The sequence below is a fragment of the Sus scrofa genome, chromosome 5 (genome assembly GCF_054392235.1).
Source record: "Sus scrofa isolate SSC_HxYL_T2T_F1_AM1 chromosome 5, Sscrofa_HxYL_maternal_Yorkshire_Landrace_v2.0, whole genome shotgun sequence".
Taxonomy (NCBI): Eukaryota; Metazoa; Chordata; class Mammalia; order Artiodactyla; family Suidae; genus Sus; species Sus scrofa.
Genome location: NC_139387.1, coordinates 86,123,759 through 86,144,653, shown reverse-complemented (window position 1 = coordinate 86,144,653; position 20,895 = coordinate 86,123,759). Strand labels below are relative to the sequence as shown.

Sequence of the window (20,895 nt, the reverse complement as noted above, 5' to 3'; positions counted from 1 at the left end):
GTTTGGGTTTTTTTTTTTTTTGAAGTTGTATGAATCCTTTGCATATTTTGGATATTAGCCCCTTATCAGATCTATCATTTGCAAATATCTTCTTTCACTCAGTAGGCTGCCTTTTAATTTCATTGATGATTTCCTTTGCTGGGCAAAATGTTTTAGTTTGATGTAGTCCCATTTGTTTATTTTTGCTTTTATTTCTGTTGTCCAAGGAGATGAATCAAAAAAATATTGTTAAAACCTATATCCAAGAATGTACCACCTATGCTTTTTCTAGGAGTTTTATGCTTTCTGGTTTTAAAGTTTTTGATGTATTTTGAGTTTTTTTCATATAGGATTTGAGAAAGTATTCAAATTTGATTCTTTTGCACATAGTTGTCCAGTTTTCCCAACACCAACACCATTTATTAAAGAGGTTGTCCTCCCCCCATGTATATTTTTTTGCCTTCATTTGATAGATTAATTTGACCCTAAAAGCTCCATTTCTGAGTGCTCCATTCTGTTCCATTGATCCATGTGTCTATTTTTGTGCCAGTGATTCTATTTTGATTAAGTTAGCTTTGTAGTATAGGCTGAAGTCAGGGAGTGTGATACTTCCAGATTTGTTTTGACTTTGGGGCTCTTTTGTTTCTTCATATAAATTTTAGAATTATTTGTTCTAGTTCTGGAAAAGTACCATTAGTATTTAATAGTGATTGCACTGGATCTGTAGATTGCCTTGATTGCTGTAGTCATTTTAACAATGTTAATTCTTCCAAAGCATGAGCACAATATATCTTTTCATTTTTGTCATCTTCAGTTTCTTTCATCAATGTCTTATAGTTTTGAGAGTACAATTCATTTGCCTCTATGATGAGCTTTGCTCTAGATAACCACTACTTTGGTCTCTGTGTCTGTGTGTCTGCTTCTTTTTTGTTATATTCACTAGTTTGTAATATTTTTATATTCCATATGTAAGTGATACCATGTAGTATTTGTCTTTCTCTGTCTGATTTATTTCACTTAGCATAATGCCCTCCAAATTCATCATTGCTGCTGCAAATGGCAAAATTTAATCCCTTTTCATGGCTGAGTAGCATTCCAGTATATGTGTGTGTGTGTGTGTGTGCGCGCGTGTGTGTATAGATATACCACATATTTTATTTATTTATTTGTTTTTTATTTTATTTATTTGTTCCATCCCACAACCCAAGCACATTGCCCCACCCCCCAAATTGTCTCCTTTGGAAAACATAAGTTTTTCAAAGTCTGTGACTCGGCATCTGTTCTGCAGAGAAATTCATTGTGTCCTTTTTTCAGGTTCCACATGTCAGTGAAAGCATTTGATGTTGGTGTCTCATTGTATGGCTGACTTCACTCAGCATGATAATTTCTAGGTCCATCCATGTTGCTAAAAATGTTGGTATTTCATTCATTTTAATGGCTGAGTAATATTCCATTGTGTATATGTTACCACATCTTCTTGATCCATTCCTCTATCAATGGACATTTAGGTTGTTTCCACATCTTGGCTATTGCAAATAGTGCTGCAATGAACATCAGAGTACATGTATCTTCATGAGTCATGGTTTTCTTTGGATAGATGCCCAGGAGTGGGATTGCTGGATCAAACTAAAACAAGTTCTATTTTTAGTTTTCTGAGGCATCTCCATACTGTTTTCCACAGTGGTTGCACCAATTTACATTCCCACCAACAGTGTACTAGGGTTCCTTTTTCTCCACACCCTCTCCAGCACTTATTGTTTGTAGACGTTTTGATGATGGCCCTTCTGGCTGATGTAAGGTGGTACCTCAGAGTGGTTTTGATTTTCACTTCTCTAACAGTGAGTGATGTTGAACATCTCTTCATGTATTTTTTGGCCATCTGTATGTCATCTTTGGAGAACTGTCTGTTTAGATCTTCTGACTATTTTTTTTTTTTGATGGGGTTGTTTGTTTATTTGATATGGAGCTGCAGAAGGTGTTTATAAATTTTGGAGATTAATCCCTTGTCAGTCGATTCACTTGCAAAGGTTTTCTCCCATTCTGTGGGTTGTCTTTTTGTGTTGTTTAGGGTTTCCTTTGCTGTGCAGGAACTTTTAAGTTTGATTAGCTCGCCTTTGTTTATTTTTGTTTTTGTTGTCAGTACTCTGAGAGGTGGATCTGAGAAGATGTTGCGATGTTGCTGTCATTTTATGTGGGAGAGTGTTTGGCCTATGTTTTACTCTTAGAGTTTTATAGTGTCTGGTCTTATATCTAGGTCTTTAATCCATTTGGAGTTTTTGTTATGGTGTGAGGGAGTGTTCTAACTTCATTCTTTTCCATGTGGCTGTCCAGTTTTCCCAGCACCACTTATCCAAGGGGCTGTCTTTTCTCCACTGTATATTCTTGCCTCCTTTGTCATAGATTAGTTGGCTGTAGGTATATGGGTTTAATTCTGGACTTTCTATCCTGTTCCACTGATCTATATTTCTGTCTTTGTGCCAGTACCATGCGGTTTTGATGATTGTTGCTTTGTAGTATAGTCTGAAGTCCAGGCGCCTGATTCCTCCAGCTCCATTTTTCTTTTTCAGGATGTCTTTGGCTATTCTGGGTATTTTGTGCTTACAAACAAACTTTAAAATATTTTGTTTGATTTCTGGTAAATTGATAGGGATTGCATTGAATCTGTAGATTGCCTTAGGTAGTATAGTCATTTTGATAATATTAACTCTTCCAATGCACAAGCATGGTATATCTTTCCATCTATTTGTGTCATCTTTGATTTCTTTCATCAGTGGCTTATAGTTTTCAGAGTACAGGTCTTTTGTCTCTTTAGGTAGGTTTGCTCCTAGGTATTTTATTCTTTTTGATGTGATGGTAAATGGGATTGCTTCCCTAATTTCTTTTTCTGCTCTTTCAATGTTAGTTTATAGAAATGCCATCGATTTCTGTGTATTGATTTTGTATCCTGTGACGTTGCCAAATTCATGGATGAGTTCTAACAGTTTTCTGGTAGAGTCTTTAGGATTCTCTAGGTATAGTATCCTGTCATCTGCAAATAGTGATAGTTTGACTTCTTCCTTTCCAATTTGGATTCCTTTTATCTCTTTTACTTCTCTGATTGCTGTAGCTAGGACTTCGAAAACTATGTTGAAGAATAGTGGCGAGAGCGGAGATCCTTGTCTTATTCCTGATTTCAGTGGGAATTCTTTCAGCTTTTCACCATTGAGAATGATGTTCACTGTGGGTTTGTCATATATGGCCTTTATCATGTTGAGGTAGGTTCCCTCTATGCCCAGTTTCTGAAGGGTTTTTATCATAAATGAGTGTTGGATTTTGTCAAAGGCTTTTTCTGAATTGATTGAAAAGATCATATGGTTTTTATTCTTCAGTTTGTTAAATGGATTTGTGGATGTTGAAGAACCCTTGCATCCCTGGGGTAAATCCCACTTGATCATGATGTATAATCCTTTTAATGTATTGTTGGATGCAGTTTGCTAGGATTTTGTTGAGGATTTTTGCATTGATGTTCATCAGTGAAATTGACCTATAGTTTTCTTTTTTTGTGGACTCTTTGTCTGGTTATGGTACCAGGGTGATGGTGGCCTCATAGAATGAGTTTGGGAGTATCCCTTCCTCTGCAAGTTTTTGAAATAGTTTCAGAAGGAGAGGTGTTAGCTCTTCTCTAAATGTTTGATAGAATTTGCCTGTGAAGCCATCTGGTCCTGGATTTTTATTTGTTGGAAGTTTTTTAGTCACAGTTTCAATTTCAGTTCTTGTGATTGGTCCATTCATCTTTTCTATTTCATCTTGGTTTAGTCTAGGAAGATTTTACTTTTCTAAGAATTTGTCCATTTCTTCCAGGTTTTCCATTTTATTGGCATATAGTTTCATATACTAGTCTCTTATGATCCTTTGTATTTCTGTGATATCTGTTGTTACCTCTTTTTCATTTCTAATTTTATTGATTTGAGACCCCTCTTTTCTCCTTGATAAGTCTGGCTAGGGGTTTATCAATTTTGTTGGTCTATTCAAAGAACCAGCTTTTCATTTCATTGATCTTTTCTATGGTTTTCTTTGTTTCTATTTCATTTATTTCTGCTCTGATCTTTATGATTTCTTTTCTTCTACTAACTTTAGGTCTTGTCTGTTCTTCTCTCTCGAGCTGCTTTAGATGTAAAGTTAGCTTGTTTATTTGAGCTTTTTCTTGTTTCCTGAGGTGAGCTTGTATTGCTATAAACTTTCCTCTTAGAATGGCTTTTGCTGCATCCCATAGGTTTTGGAGGGTTGTATCTTTGTTGTCATTTGCTGCTAGGTATTTTTAAATTTCCTCTTTGATTTCTTCAGTGATCCACTGGTTGTTTAGTAGCATGTTGTTTAGTCTCCACGTGTTTGTGTTTTTTGCAGTTTTTTTCTTGTTGATTTCCAGTCATATAGTGTTGTGGTTGGAAAAGATGCTCGATATGATCTCACTTTTCTTAAAGTTACCAAGGTTGGATTTGTAGCCCAGGATATGATCTATCTTAGAGAATGTTCCACGTGCACTTGAGAAGAAAGTGCATTCTGTTGCTTTTGGATGGAATGTCCTATAAATATCTCTTAGGTCCATCTGGTTTAATGCTTCATTTAGGGCCTGTATTTCCTTGTTGCTTTTCTGTCTGGGTGATCTGTCCATTGCTGTGAGTGGCGTGTTAAAGTCCCCCACTATGATTGTGTTTGTGGCAGGAGGTGAGCACGACCTCTTACTCCTCTGCCTTCTTGTTCTGCCCCCTCATTTTTTTTTGCATGTAGCTGTCCAGTTTTCCCAGCATCACTTATTTAAGAAACTGTCTTACTTCCATTGTATATCCTTGCCTCCCTTATCATAGATTAATTGAGCCTAGATGCATATTTCTGGGATTTCTATGCTGTTCCACTGATCTATATTTCTGTTTTTGTGTCACTACAATACTGTTTTGATGACTGTAGCTTAGTAGTGTAGTTTGAAATCAGGGAGTCTGATTCCTCCAACTCCGTTTTTCTTTCTCAGAATTGCTTTGGCTATTTGGGTTCTATTCTGTTGCCATACAAATTTAAATATTTTTTGTTCTATATCTGTGAATAATGCTATTTGGTGAATGAAATATAATTTGATAAGGATTACATTGAATCTGTACATAGCCTTGGGTAGAATGGTCCTTTTGATAATCTTGATTCTAGTCCAAGAGCATGTGTACCCTATTGTCTTCATCCATCTGTTGATGGACATTTATATTGCCTTCATATCCTGGCCATTACAAATCATGCTGCTATGATTATTGAGGTGCATGAATATTTTTTAATTAGTATTTTGTTTTTTGACAGTATACCTAGGAAGGGAATTGTTGGATCATGTGGTAGTTATGTTTTTAGATTTTTGAGACATCTCCATACTTTTTTGACAGTGGCTGCATCAATTTTCCTTCCCATCAACAGTGTATGAGGGTTTCCTTTTCTCCACATCCTAACCAACATGTGTTATTTGTGTTCTTTTTAATGATAGCCATTATAATATGTGTGAGGTGATAGCTCATTGTGATTTTGTTTTGCATTTCTCTGAGGATTAGTGATGTTGAGCATCTTTTCATGTGCCTGTTGGCCATCTGCCTTTCCTTTTTGGAAAAATGTCTATTTAGTTCTTCTCCTCATTTTTTTTGGTGGCTGAGTAATATTCATTGTGTATATATACCACATCTTCCTAATACAATGATCTATCAGTGGACATTTGTGTTGTTTCCATGTCTTGGATATTGTGAATAGAACTGCAATGAACATGCAGGTGCATGTGTCTTTTTTAAGGAAAGTTTTGTATGGACATATGTTCAAGAGTGGGATTGCTGGATCATGTGGTAGTTCTATGTATAGTTTGTAAGGTACCTCCATACTGTTCTCCATAGTGGTTGTACCAGCTTACATTCCCACCAACAGTGCAGGAGGGTTCCGTTTTCTCCACACCCCCTCCAGCATTTGTTATTTGTGGACTTCTTAATTACGGTCATTCTGACTGGTGTAAGGTGGTATTTCACAGTAGTTTTTTTTTTTTTTTTTTTGGTCTTTTTGCCATTTCTTGGGCCACTCCCGTGGCATATGGAGTTTCCCAGGCTAGGGGTCTAATCGGAGCTATAGACGCTGGCCTACACCAGAGCCACAGCAACGCAGGATCCGAGCCGCATCTGTGACCTACACCACAGCTCACGGCAACGCCAGATCCTTAACCCACTGAGCAAGACCAGGGATCGAACCCACAGCCTCATTGTTCCTAGTCAGATTTGCTAACCACTAGCCATGATAGGAACTCCTCACAGTAGTTTTGATTTGCATTTCTCTAATAATCAGGGATGTTGAGCATCTTTTCATGTGCTTGTTGGCCATCTGTATCTCTTCCTTGGAGAAATGTCTATTCAGGTCTTTTGCCCATTTTTCAATTGGGTTGTTGGTTTTTTGCTGTTGAGTTGTATAAGTTGCTTGTATATTCCAGAGATTAAGCCTTTGTCGTTGCATCATTTGAAACTATTTTCTCCCATTCTGTAAGCTGTCTTTTTGTTTTCTTTTCTTTTTTTCTGAGCAAAAGCTTGTCAATTTGATTCGGTCCCATTGGTTTATTTTTGCTTTTATTTCTGTTATTTTGGGAGACTGATCTGAGAAAACGTTTGTAAGGTTGATATCAGAGAATGTTTTCCCTATGTTCTCTTCTAGGAATTTGATGGTGTCTTATCTTAATTTTGCTTACTCTTCTTTTTGTAGTTGATTTAAGTGTAAGGTTAACTAATTCCTTAGTTATTGGGAGCTCATCGTTTGGCTTCTGCATCCATTTTACATAACCACATCATTTTTAAAAAATAAATTTTATTGCCATATAGTTTACCTGAAACTAAAATAACTCTGTAAGTATTCAGTGAAGTAAATCAGCTATACATACATACATACATACATACACACATACATACATACATCTCTATCTCTCTGTCTATCCATTCCTTCATTATGGGTTTTTTGAGTACTTCTTTAGTTTCTGTCACTACAAGATGTTTCTGGCTCATATTTTCTCTTCCCCAGCCTAAGAATCAGCCAATTTTCTTTTCACTGTAGAAACCAAGCACTGGACACTGAATATGCTCCTTGCCAATGGTATGTTGTTGCCTTTAGCCCTTTAATGTAACAAAAGGAATACATGTGTGCATTAAGCTGTGTTTATATACATATCTGTAAATATTTTATATGTATCCAAGGAGGAAACTATTTTTATGTTTTACCTTCCTGGGACACCAAAGAAAGAGCCACAGACAACAACACTTTTAGGATTATGAATAATAGTGACTTTTTATCCTTTAAAATTTTTTAAATGGTTTCCAAAATAAACGTGCATTGTTTTATAATTGGAGAAAAATTAATGTTAACTACTTTAAAGAAATTAACAAGTTACAAGAAAATGGAATTATTTATCAAAACTGTAGTTTTCCCATAATGTATATAAAATTTCGTGTATCATCCCTGGCTCATAGTAAGCTCAGAAAATATTATTTTGCTTATCTTATTTTTGCCAAGAACATAATAATAAAATATATGAATAAGAATAGCTATGAAATTAAAACTTATACTCTCTTTCCCCTATTGACAAACAAGGAAAGGGAGCAACCATGTGTTTCTAGTGATTTACATTCTCATCTTCTTTTCTTTCTTTTCACTTATCCAGGAGGTGGAGGTATATGTGGGAGATGCTCTGTTTTAGGTTATCTCTGCATTATCAAGGTGAATCATCCAACATGAGAGAGAATGAAGGCTACTTATGGGGTGGGGTAGGTTTTTTGATTTCCTGAGGTATGAATGTGAACATAGCCTTTGAGGATACCACAGGAGGTAGAGGCCTGACCCTTGTGTGCATACTATAATTTTGAAGAAAGTTTCCTTGTGACTGCAGTAGATTGTATATAGTGCACCGAGATCTGTAGGGGAATGTGGTGAATCTCTGTGAAGACATCTATTGTCAGTCTGTTCCATTTTGAGAGTCATCTGCTACCTGCTTAGAGTGTCCTAGAGGGAGAAGGGAAATAATTCCCCAAAGATATTTGAGTTTCAAGAAGACATGGTTAATAAATAAAAGTTAAATGGTTAAATATAAGTGAATTACACTACTATAATAAAATTGGTCTTTATTTTGTGGAGTTGAAAAAAGACATGAAATATTTGGCAATGAGAAGGGGAGAAGTCATTGACAAAGGCATGTTATTAACAATATTTTAGTGGTTAGTCTAAGTTGTGGGATCATGGAAGGTTTACAATAACATTTTAATAAGCAAACAAATAAAAATAAATTATGTACATGTATAGACTAATGACTATACATTATTAACAAAGGATTACGATTAAGTTCTGTGAGGTGAGGTCCTTTTAAAACGTTTGCTGTCTCTTTCTTTTTTATTCTGCTTTAATTGAGAGATAATTGATCTAAGCATTGTATATAAGTTTGAGGATAGCATTATGATTTGACTTATATGCGTCATGAAATGATTACATCAATAAGTTTTGCGAGCATCCATCATCTCCTATAGATGCTCCAACATTAAAAAAAATAGAAGAAAAATTTTCCTTGTGATGAGAACTCTTAGGATTTACTCTTAACAACATTCCTATATGTCATACAGCAGTATTAAATATATTACCCATGTTGTACATTACATCCCTATTACTTGATATATCTGTTAATTAGAAATTTGTACCCTAATTACCTTTACCCAATTTATCTTTCTTCTGTCCCACCCCTGGTAACCACAAATATGATCTTTTTACTAAGAGTTGTTTGTATATTTGTTTTTGAAGCATAATTGACCTACAACACTATGTTATTTCCTGGTGCAAAACATAGTGATTAGATATTTCTTTGAATTTCAAAATGATCACTGTGATAAATCTAGTTACCATTCACTATAATAAGTCTAGTTATTGTGTGAGGTCTTAAAAGCTTGAGAAAAAAGAAAAGGAAGAAAGGAAGGGTGGGTAGATGGGAGGAAGGAAAAAATTCTGGCTTCAAATAATTTTTGGAAATACGGCATGAAGAATAAAATAGGTCAATATTAGAAACACAAAATGTTTTACAACATCTATTTCATATTTTCATTCTAACGGTGAGAAATGAGAACAAAAACTGAGCAGCCCCAAGCCAGTCCCATGCTGGTCTCGTGTACTTGGCTTTATATAACCAGCACTAGACTCCTACAGGAGACCATTTCCAAGTTCCCATTCTGGTGGCTTCCAACTAACCTCAGCCAGTCAGAAGTATGGGCAGAACCAAAAAGAGGCATCTAATCTGGTTCTGATGGAGTCTGGGCTGTATCCCTTCAGCAGTCCCAGCATCAGCTGCATTTTTCCTTGTCAGTGTCTTCAGCATCCAACCATGGTATCCTTAGTGAGACAGCAGAGCTAATAGCCACCTTAGAGCAAATGGATTCCCTCCCCTTTGCTATTATCAGAAGCTGCCATAATAGGCACAGCATATGGATAATATCTGCTTTGCCTTAATAGGATATTCCCTCTCTCAGTAATTCCTGGCTTCTTCTATATTTTCTACCAATCCCTTTCCAGTCCAACCTTAACCTCAACCCTCTCTCAAGCCTGAGCTTAATGTTTATGGTTCTTTGTTATCAGTGGCCTTGCCTCTTTTATTTCTAGCAAAGTTTCCCCTACCAATCTCAGATCCAGATAAGAATTCAGATTCTAGATATTTTTTCTCAGTGCTAATGTCAATAGGTATGTCTCATAGATAAAAAAGAGATGTAGTCTTCGCCAAATTATTTTAATCTACTGGATTTAAGTAATTATCTGACCCATTCCTTTGTTCCTGAACAAAGTAACCAGGTAGCTCTTAATTTTTCTCAAGCATTTCAAATGAAATAGGCTCTTGTAAGATATTTTTTCACACTTGTTACGGACTAGAAAATTTTCCCTAAGTTTGTTATACAAACATCTGATGACATGCTTCCTCACTTCCTACTCATTCTCCACTTGTTCTCCATCTGCGATGCTGTAAACCTTTTCGCAGCATTCTTCTCAGGGCTTCTTTTACTTCCTTGTTCTTCAAGCTGTAGACAAGAGGATTCACTAGGGGAGTGACCACACTGTACTGTATGGAAAAAATCAACTCCAGTGGGGAACTCAAGTTTGGCATGAAATAGCGAAGAAAAGCAGATCCATAGAAGAAGCTCACTGCAGTGAGGTGGGAAGAACAGGTGGAGAAGGCCTTGCTTCTACCTGTGGTGGAGCTGATGTTCAGGATGGTGGAGACAATGCGGGCATATGAGAAGAAGACCAAGAGTAAAGTTCCAAAGGCATGCATGACTGCAGAGCACCCCAGGACTGAAAAGTTGATAGAGATATCAGAGCAAGATAGAGATAATAGAGATGGCAGCTCACAGCTGAAGTGAGGCATGACATGAGCCCCACAGAAGTCCAAATTCAAAGTCATGAGGGTGTTAATGAGAGCGTCCAGAAAACTCAGTCCCCAGGAGCCCCATACCAGACCCCTACACAGCTGTTTACTCATCAGCTGGCCATAGACCAGAGGGTGACAGATGGCAGTATAGCGGTCATAAGCCATGGCAGAGAGCACAAAAACTTCAGTTCCTGCAATGGAGAACACAAAAAAAGCCTGAGCAAGGCATCCTTCTATTGGTATTGATTTTGTCCGAGATAGGAGGTTTTCCAGCATCTTGGGCACAATGACTGAAGTTAAACAAAGATCCAGGAAAGAGAGGTGACTGAGAAAGAAGTACATGGGTGAATGGAGGTGAGAATCCATCCTAATGACCAACATCATCATCAGGTTCCCCATCATGGTTAGGAGGTAAATCCATAGGAAAAGTACAAAGAACGTAACCTGGATGTGAGGGTCGGCAGATAGTCCAAGGAGGATGAATTCTGGGATGGTGCTGTGGTTTCCTAAAACCATGATAGAAGGTGTTCCACTGGAATGAAGTGGAAAGAAGTGTGAAGTATTCACCCACACTTCATGACATCTCAGTGTTTAAATTTCACTCCATATTTAATTTCACTCCATATATATATATCTTTTCAGCTTATTCATCTTTTAGATGGATTTTTACAAAATCTAGTCTTTCTGCTTCCCCAGAATTCTTCCTTCACTTGATTGCCAGCTGCAGCCAGCTGGATCCTAAATCAGCCCATCTATATTCTTTTCCCCCTGTGGCTTCTCTACCACAAGCATCTCTGGAGAACTTCAGTTTATGTTTCAGTCTAGGATTAATTGGTTTCATCTCCTTGAACTGTCCCTTGCTTTATCCTGCAACACTACTGGTCAGATTATATCCATTAACTTCCTGGGAAGTGATTCTAATCATCTCTGATTTCCTGAGTCACACAGACTTTCATTCTCCTTTCAAAACTTTATAGTAGTGCAATATTAAGAATGACATGCTGGGGAGTTCCCGTCGTGGCGCAGTGGTTAATGAATCCGACTAGGAACCTTGAGGTTGCGGGTTCGGTCCCTGCCCTTGCTCAGTGGGTTAAGGATCCGGCATTGCTGTGAGCTGTGGTGTAGGTTGCAGACGCGGCTCGGATCCCAGTTGCTGTGGCTCTGGCGTAGGCCAGTGGCTACAGCTCCGATTAGACCCCTAGCCTGGGAAACTCCATATGCTGCAGGAGCGGCCCAAGAAATAGCAAAAAGAGAGAAAAAAAAAAGAATGACATGCTGTATTTATTATTTTTTATTCTTCACATGTCTAATTTATTTGATTATTTGATTCAAGGGACAGTTTTGAAGGGCGTGTGTGTGTGCGTGTGTGTATGGTGAAGAATGGGGATAAGGAAGAAGTTTGCTAATCTATATTTCTTTTTTTCTTTTTAAGTGATGCAATTTTTTTTTGTCTTTTTAGGGCCACACCCATGGCACATGGAAGTTCCCAGGCTAGGGGTCGAATCAGAGCTACAGCTGCCAGCCTATGCCACAGCCACAGCAATGCCAGATCCGAGCCACATCCGTGACCTACACCACAGCTCACAGCAATGCCGGATCCTTAACCCACTGAGCAAGGACAGGGATCGAACTGGCAACCGCACGGTTCCTAGTTGGATTCGTTTCCGCTGTGCCCCGTTGGGAACTCCCTGCTAAGCTATACTTCTGACATAATGAGAGGCATCTGATGGGTCCTTAGCATTTGTTGAATGGAGAAATAATGGCATAAATAGAACATATTATATGTACTTTGAGGATATCTCTAGCTTGAATTTTAGTTTCAGAAATAAACTTCAGAATGACTGGGAGGCTGTGGAAAAAAGAAAGGCCATGTGGAGCTCTGTGATTATAAAACCTGGCAGAAGGCTTATATCTATCACACTAATCAGCACCTAAAGATTCCTTCCCCTCAGGGAGCACATACTCGCTCATTTCAGGTCACATTTGTAGGGTTGCTTAAAATCATGACACTTACTCATCTATCCACAAGATAATTTATCAGTTATTCATTTATTTAATCATTTACTATTTTATTTGTTCATTCCATTTTCCATTACATCAATTCAGAAATCTAGTTATAAATTTATGTTTATCCATTACTTCATCAATTCTGTCACTTATCTAATTATTCAAAATACTATGGATTTATTTTGTGCAAGGTCCCCTATTTACAATAGAGTGGGCAAACAGCCTTGCTTAACTTTTGCTAAACTGCCACGTGAATATAATTATTTGTTCTTTTTCCAGTTGTACTTTTCCAGCATCCAGTGTTGAATTCTTGTCCTGGTTAATATTTTTCATACTCAACCAGAAATCTCAGACTCTATTTCTTCATGAGTGGTCTCTCCAGGTATGATAACTCCTTATAGTAATCTTGACCTGTCAGCTAGAACTCTGAATCAACTATGAGTTCCCCAGCTCTTATCTGGGGAATTTCACTGCAGTCTTATGTTGTTCTTGCTCAAAGAAAGCACCATAATAGATTGTATTCTTGGGCCAACGAATGCCCTGCTTTTCTTAACTTTCCTTTCTTTTCCTATTTCTTTTTAAAACTGTTTTACTCATTTTTAAAGTAAAAACTTTTTTGATGCACCTGCAGGATGTGGAAGCTCTCAGGCCAGGGATTGAACCAGAGTAACCAGAGTCATAGCAGTGACAATGCAGAACCCTTAACCTGCTGAGCCACCAGGGAACTCCTCTTTTCCTATTTCTTATAGAAGTTCTCATACTCTCACCCCTTATCTGAACCCATATTGAAATCACATCTCAATTCTATCTGGAGAGTAATTTGTAGCCCAGTCTGGTGACAACAAGTTAACTCATTCTGCAGTGAAAATGAATGACCAAATGGAAAAGTCAATTTTTCCTGCCTCTGAGTTTATAAAATTTTACTGAAATGAACAATTTCTTCATATTCTTCAGTAGCAAAGTAAATAGTCAATTCAGTCCATTCACTTTAACTGGGAAATTTCTCAAAATTTATAATTTACTCTCTAATTTTGGCTAACTACTCCATATTTACTGTCCAGTTTTTCCATATTTACTCTCAGTGTAGACCTAGTCATAATCCAATTTTTGTTTCTAGCACTCAGCCTGAGAACTCCACGATATCTAAAAAATTTTGGAGAAGCTATGAATTAGAGATCCAATATTTGAAAACCTCTATTCTATGAGACCAATCGGCCAGGAAGGGATAAGCCCAAGTTGTGGGATTCTATGATTTTCTCACCCTGGCTACCAACCTAGATCCTCTGACTGTGCACAAGTGAAGAAAGGGCTTCATTTCCACCTTGAGGTGAAAATTAAGCACTCATTTCATGTTCTTTTCACTTACCTTGAAGGGGGATACAGGGGTTTCAGTTCACATTGAAATTGATTACCTATTTTGAAATTCAGAAAAATGTACAGAGAGAGAAGTTTGAGTGCTTACATAGAGAAGAGAAGAAGGTAAGAAAGTGGAGCCCAGGGTGATCCTCTTAAGAAAATATGCTCTTTACCAGTTTGCCTGGGTAACTGTGTGTGAGCACTTCTCAAATAGGTCACCTCTTGGTATCCTGTATATGTTTATGTCAGGTATCATCTTAAAGAGAAGTGAAGCAAGAAATTTCCTTTCTGGATCATTGAAGACTAATCAATAATTCATTTATATTCAGCCATTTTACATCATCTCTGAGAAGATTTTTTATGTCTGCACTGTGGCACATGGAAGTTTCCAGGCTAAAGGTTGAATCAGAGCTGCAGTAGCCAGCCTATGCCACAGCCATGGCAATTCCAGTTCTAAGCCACATCTGCAAACTATGCCATAACTTGTGGAATTGCCAGATATTTAACCCACTGAGTTAGGCCAGGGATGGAACCTACATCCTCACGGACACCATATGATGTTCTTAATCTCCTGAGCCACAACAGGAACTCCTCCAAGAAGATGTTCTAAGAAAAGAGTCTCAAGATTCATCTACTTGGTGTAATCAAACACAAAATATCACCTAATTGCATTAATGATTATAGATAGATTAATGAAGATAGGATGAGAAATCTGGTGCCAGAAGGCAGAAGTAGTCTGGGCAACTACTATCAGGAATATAATAAACTCAGGAGAGTATAAAGACCTTGAATATCTCAAGGACATCTAAAATGGAGAGGAGGACAGTAAGTGTGGTTTGTATGCATGGAAGACAGATTTCACATACCTTAATATTCTCTTTAGAATCTTCTCTGGATCCTTCTCTTCCTCTTCTTCTTTAACCACGAATATTGTTGATGACCAGAGTTGACGGAGGTGGTTAATAGCAGCAAAGAAGCAAATTATTTTTAGCACATGTATTTAGGGTCTAAAGAAGGAGGAAGATGTCAGACCACTCATATTTATCTACTATGATGTGCTTTTCCCTACTCCTCCCCCGAATGGGAATCTTGTAGCTCTTGGGTTATGTTCCCCAGATCAATGCAGATTCCATAACCAGTGTGTGCTCAATACTACAGAGTATAGAGAGAATTTATTTAGTATATGTTAAGAGCTTCAAAGGACAGAGACATCCATAAATTTCTTAGTGTGGGAAACTCAATCTGCAGCACAAGAAAAAGACGATGCGAGAACTCAAGGGAAAAAGGGGTTGCCTTAGATAGGCAGCCACAGAAGTCTAGATGAGTAAAAGGAAACAGAAACTTGAAGCCCCAGGTGGGAATGAAGAAAAACTTCAGAGAAATCGTAGAAGTCTCAGTTTTTATGGCACTAATGTCCTCTTTTGGCTTTAGTCTCCCCATGGTATAAGAAGTCATCTTTGGTCAGGTGATCACTATGCACAGGAAAACCAATATTTCTACAGCTGAATTTCTGAAAGTGTACATGTTAAGTTTTGCTACTTACAAATCTCATAAGGGAAGGAAAACTGACCATGTCAGATGAAGTTGAAGTCTGTCTTGGTCCCGCCACATTCAAATTCTGAAAGGTGCACAAAAAAGACTCCTCTCATGTCACCCCAGACCCAACTGCAGAGGCTGATTTTCACTTAACACTCTTCAGGACTCTATATATCAGGCAAAGAATGTCAGTGAAGTGATTTTCAGATGTAGTCTAGATGAAGGGCTGATGGAGCCAGTGGATCTCAGCAGTGCAAGAGAACCGCAGTCCCTGAGGTCAAGTGTAAAGCCAGAATTTGAGCTTATTAACTAGAAGAGTGAAGTCTGTAGAAATCCTAGGGGAATCTCACAGATAAATGCTATAGAATATTAGAATTGATGTTCTTACTGTAAACCCTGGGGTATTATGGGCTTTGAGAGTAGAAAAGCTGAAAAGTATTTGCCTATTGGCCACTCACTGGAGAAATACTTTCCTAGGAAATTATGAAGTGAAGTGGTTAGTGAGATGTAATTCCTGATAGCGTACTTTTCCATATTCACAGAGAATTATACCTTTAAAGATATATGGGATGAACAATTATTAAATCTGTTAATAAAATCAGAAACCATTACTTATGCAGTTATCCAAATTGCATCAAACACATCCGTGACATTTCATTTGTTTATTTAAAGATAGGGGAAATCCTGTTACAGCTTAGTGGTAACAAATCCAATTAGTATCCATGAGGATGCAGGTTCAATATTGGCCTTGCTCAGTGGGTTAAGTATCTGGCATTGCCATGAGCTATGGTGTAGGTGGCATATGTGGTTTGGATCCTGTGTTGCTGTTGCTGTGGCATAGGCTGGTAGATGCAACTCAGATTCGACCCCTAGCCTGGGAACTACCATATGCTACACGTGCAGCCCTTAAATGCAGTAACTAACTACATTTTCAATATAGGTAAGAAGTATATTTATTATGAGATAAACCAAGTATGGGCCATCTCAAAAGGCGAGAGAGGAGTCCTGGGAGAGACAGACAGAGTGTGGGCCATCTCGAAAGGTGAGAGGTGAGAAGCTGAAACCTCATTTTAAACAATAGTGTTGTAAAGAGCAGTGTACAGACAAGCACAATCACAGGTTCCTGCTCCATCTTCTCATGGAAGGCATTGTCATCTCTGAGAATGAGTCGTTGGACCATAAAATCTACTCAACTTATGTGAAATTTTTGCTTTAAAATATTTTTATTTTAAAAGTTTTAAAAAAATTAATACATACTTGTTATGTAACATTGTCTAAGTTTAACAACATATAGATTTGATATATTTACATATTGCAACAAAATTTACCATTGTAGCACTAGCCTATATCTCTATCATGTCACATAATTATAATTTTTATTGCAGTGAGAAAATTAAGATTTAGTTTCTTAGCAGGCTTGATGTTGATAATACAGTATTATTGTCTATAATCACCATACAGTCCGTGCATTAGATCTCCAGAACTTATTTATCTACTAGTTGCAAGTTTGTACCCTTAAACATATCTTGTATTCCTCCAATCCCTAGCTCCTGGGAACCACCATTTATTTTACTCTCTTTTTAAAGTTTTGCTTTTTTAGATTCCACTTTTAAGTGTTATCATGCAGTATTTATCTGTCTTTCTTTGACTTATTTAACATAGCGTCCTCAGGGTCGATTCATGATGTAAATGCCGGGATTTCCTGTTTTCTGATGGCTGAATAATATCAATGTTCATATTTTTGTACATTTATATTGAATGTGGACAGGACCCTGTGGAGACTTTCTGGGGACACCCCCCACACACACACCAACAAAGTTCTCAGCCTCTTTTTTTTTGTAGAAAAGCTTTAGCCTCCTAGGCCTTCCCTGAGTTTCAAAAGCAAATTTAATCAGAGGAATGTGAAAATGCAGAAAAAATGAAGAGTCAAGCAAGACAAAACAATAATGGTTTAGCCATAAAGCAAATTCAAGAAAACTTAGTTCCTCCTCAAGTGCTATAGGTAATATTCTGAGCCATATCCTTGAGTTGTTTAAAACCCCCATCAGGTAGAAGTTATTAACTGCATGCTGACCACTAGCACATAGACCCCAACCGGTTGAAACCAGAAGGTTGATGATTGAGATTCCCCAAATAACCCTGTTACCCTACCATCAACTTGTTAGAAGAATGTCCATAAGATGATCATGCACCCTACAACTTTTTCTGCTGGTGTTGTCTTAAAAACCCCTTCCCTGAAAGTTATTGAGGAGTTTGGGTCTTTTGAGTTTTATCCACCTGTTCTTCTTTCTTGGCCATGCAATAAACACTGTACTTTCCTTCACTACTATCCAGTGTCAGTAGACTGGCTTTGCTGCATGTCAGGCAAGTGAACCTAAGCTTGATTTGGCAACAATATCTCTATCTATATCAATATCTACATCCATTTGTATCTATTTATATATATAGTTGGCCTTTCAACAATATGAGTTTGAACTCTATGGGCTAAGTTGATGCATATTCTTTTTCGCTTAGTTTTTGCTACGGTACAACACAATTACAGTTGGTTGAATCTGATGATCAAGAGGGAAGACTGCAAAGTTATACTTGGATTTTTGTATATGGTTTTGGTGCCCCTAACCCCAGCATTGTTCTAGGGTCAACTGTATATCTATATTACATCTTCTTTAACCATTCATTCCTTAATGGACACTTATGTTGTTTCCATACTTGGCTGTTGTGAATAGTATTAAACATGGAGGTACAGATATCTTGATATCCTGTTTTCATTGTCTTTGGGTATATACCCATAAGGGGAATTCCTGTGTCAATGGTAGTTTTGTTCATTAAAAAATTCAGCAGCTCTTTTACTTTTTATTTTTCAAAATAATTGTCATGAAAAGTTATATTAGTTGCAGGTATACAGCATCATTTGATATTTGCATTTATTGGGAAATGATCTCCGCAGTAAGTCTCATTAACATCGATCACCTTCCATCATCACAAAATTTGTCCTATGATAACTTTTAAGTTCTCCTCTCATAGCAGGTTTTAAAAATATGCAATACCAAAAAACAATATGCAATACCATGTTAGCTATAGTCACCATGCTGTGTTTTACATCTTTCTGACTTATTTATCTTATAACTGAAAGTTTATATCTTTCAATCATTTTCACACATTTATTCCATCTCCCTCTTCCTCTGGCAACCACCATTTTATTATATATGTAGAAGCTTGTTTTCATTAAATGAAATGAAAGGGTAATTATCTGACTATTTCACTTAGCATGATGCCCTCAACGTCAATCCACGTTGTTGCAAATGGTTTTACTCTTTTTTACGGCTGAATGTTATTCCATTTTCTTTATCAAGTTATCTATTGACAGACATTTAGGTTGTTTTCATATCTTGGCTATTGTAAAGAATGCTGCAATGAACAAGGGGGGGCATGCTTATTTTTGAGTTAAGTGTTTTTGTTTTTTTGTCTTGGATAAACACCCATAAGTGGAGTTGCTGCATCATATGATAATTCTATTTTAAATTTTTTGAGGAACCTCCATACTGTTTTCTATAGTGCTTGTACCAGTTTACTTTTCTACCAACAATACAGGAGGGTTTCCATTTTCCCACATGCTCACTAACATTTATTTCTTGACTTTTGATAACAGTCATTCTGACATGTGTGAGGTGATATCTCATTGTGATTTTAATTTGCAGTTCCTTCATGACTAGTGATTTGAAAATCTTTTAATGTACCTGATAGTATATCTATATGACTTTTTTGAAAAAAATCTCTGTTCAGATTATCTGCACCTTTTTATTTTTTATTTTTGTCTTTTGTCATTTTTAGGGCCATACCTGTGGCATATGGAGGTTCCCAGGTTAGGAGTCTAATTGGAGCTGCAGTTGCCAGCCTACACCTCAGCCACAGCAGATCCAAGCCGGGTCTGCAACCTATAGCATAGCTCATGGCAGCACCAGATCCTTAATCAACTGAGTGAGGCTAGGGATTGAACCTGCAACCTCACGGTTCCTAGTTGGATGCATTTCTGCTGCACCATGATGGAAACTGCTCCTCTGCACATTTTTTTTTAATTTAAAAATTTTTAATTTTTAAAAATTTATTTATTTTTTCCTTTTGCCATTTTATTTTATTTTTTAATTCATTTTTATTGTTATTTCTCCCAACACACTTTTTTCCCCACTGTACAGCATGGGGACCCAGTTACACATACATGTGTACATAATTTTTTCTCCCATTGTAGTGCTGCTATGCAGGTATCTAGACATAGTTTTCAGTGATACACAACAGGACCTCATTGTAAATCCATTCCATGAGTAGTAGTTTGCATCCGTTGATCCCAAGCTCCCAACCCCTTCCACTCCCTCCCCTCCCCCCCGGGCAACCACAAGTCTATTCTCCAAGTCCATGATTTTCTTTTCTGTGGAAGGGTTCATTCTCTATATTAGATACCAGATATGAGTGATATCATATGGTATTTGTCTTTCTATTTCTGACTTATTTTACTCAGTATGAGAGTCTCTAGTTCCATCCATGTTGCTGCAAATGGCATTATTTTGTTCTGTTTTACGGCTGAGTAGTATTCCATTTTATATATATATATATATATATATATATATATATATATATATATATACACCACATCTTCCTAATACAATGATCTATCAGTGGACATTTGGGTTGTTTCCATGTCTTGGATATTGTGAATAGAGCTCCAATGAACGTGCGGATGCATGTGTCTTTTTTAAGGAAAGTTTTGTATGGATATCTGCCCAAGAGTGGGATTGATGGGTCATATGGTAGTTCTATGTATAGATTTCTAAGGTACCTCCATACTGTTCTCCATAGTGGCTGTACCAGATTACATTCCCACCAACAGTGCAGGAGGGTTCCCTTTTCTCCACACCCCCTCCAGCATTTGTTATTTGTGGACTTCTTAATGATGGCCATTCTGACTGGTGTGAGGTGGTATCTCATGGTAGTTTTGATTTGCATTTATCTAATAATCAGGGATGTTGAGCATTTTTTTCAAGTGCTTGTTGGCCATCTGTATCTCTTCCTTGGAGAAATGTCTCTTCAGGTCCTTTGCCCATTTTTCCATTGGGTTGTTGACTTTTTTGCTATTGAGTTGTATAAGTTGTTTATATATTCTAGAGATTAAGCCCTTGTCAGTTATATCATTTGAAACTATTTTCAAAGAATGGGAGAAAATAGTTTTCTTTTTGGTTTCTTTTAATGTGCAAAAGCTTGTGAGTTTGATTAGTTCCCATTGCTTTATTTTTGCTTTTATTTCTGTTGTTTTGGGAGACTGACCTGAGAAAACATTTGTAAGTTTGATGTTAGAGAATGTTTTGCCTATGTTCTCTTCCAGGAGTTTGATGGTGTCTTGTCTTATATTTAAGTCTTTAAGCCATTTTGAGCTTATTTTTGTGCATGCTGTGAGGGTGTGTTCTAGTTTCATTGATTTGCATGTAGCTGTCCAGGTTTCCCAGCAATTCTTGCTGAACAAACTGTCTTTTACCCATTTTATGTTCTTGCCTCCTTTGTCAAAGATTAATTGACCATAGGTATCTGGGTTTATTTCTGGGTTCTCT

The 20,895-nt window shown here is 37.3% G+C and overlaps 1 protein-coding gene across 1 annotated transcript; it reads right to left on the bottom strand.

The window, feature by feature from the left end:
* Nucleotides 1–9,961: 9,961 nt before the first annotated feature.
* LOC100737025 (olfactory receptor 8S1-like) lies at nucleotides 9,962–10,915 on the bottom strand. The gene has a single exon (XM_003481725.1). It carries the CDS (start codon nucleotides 10,913–10,915, stop codon nucleotides 9,962–9,964), a length of 954 nt encoding a protein of 317 aa, XP_003481773.1.
* Between the last annotated feature and the right edge of the window lie 9,980 nt (nucleotides 10,916–20,895).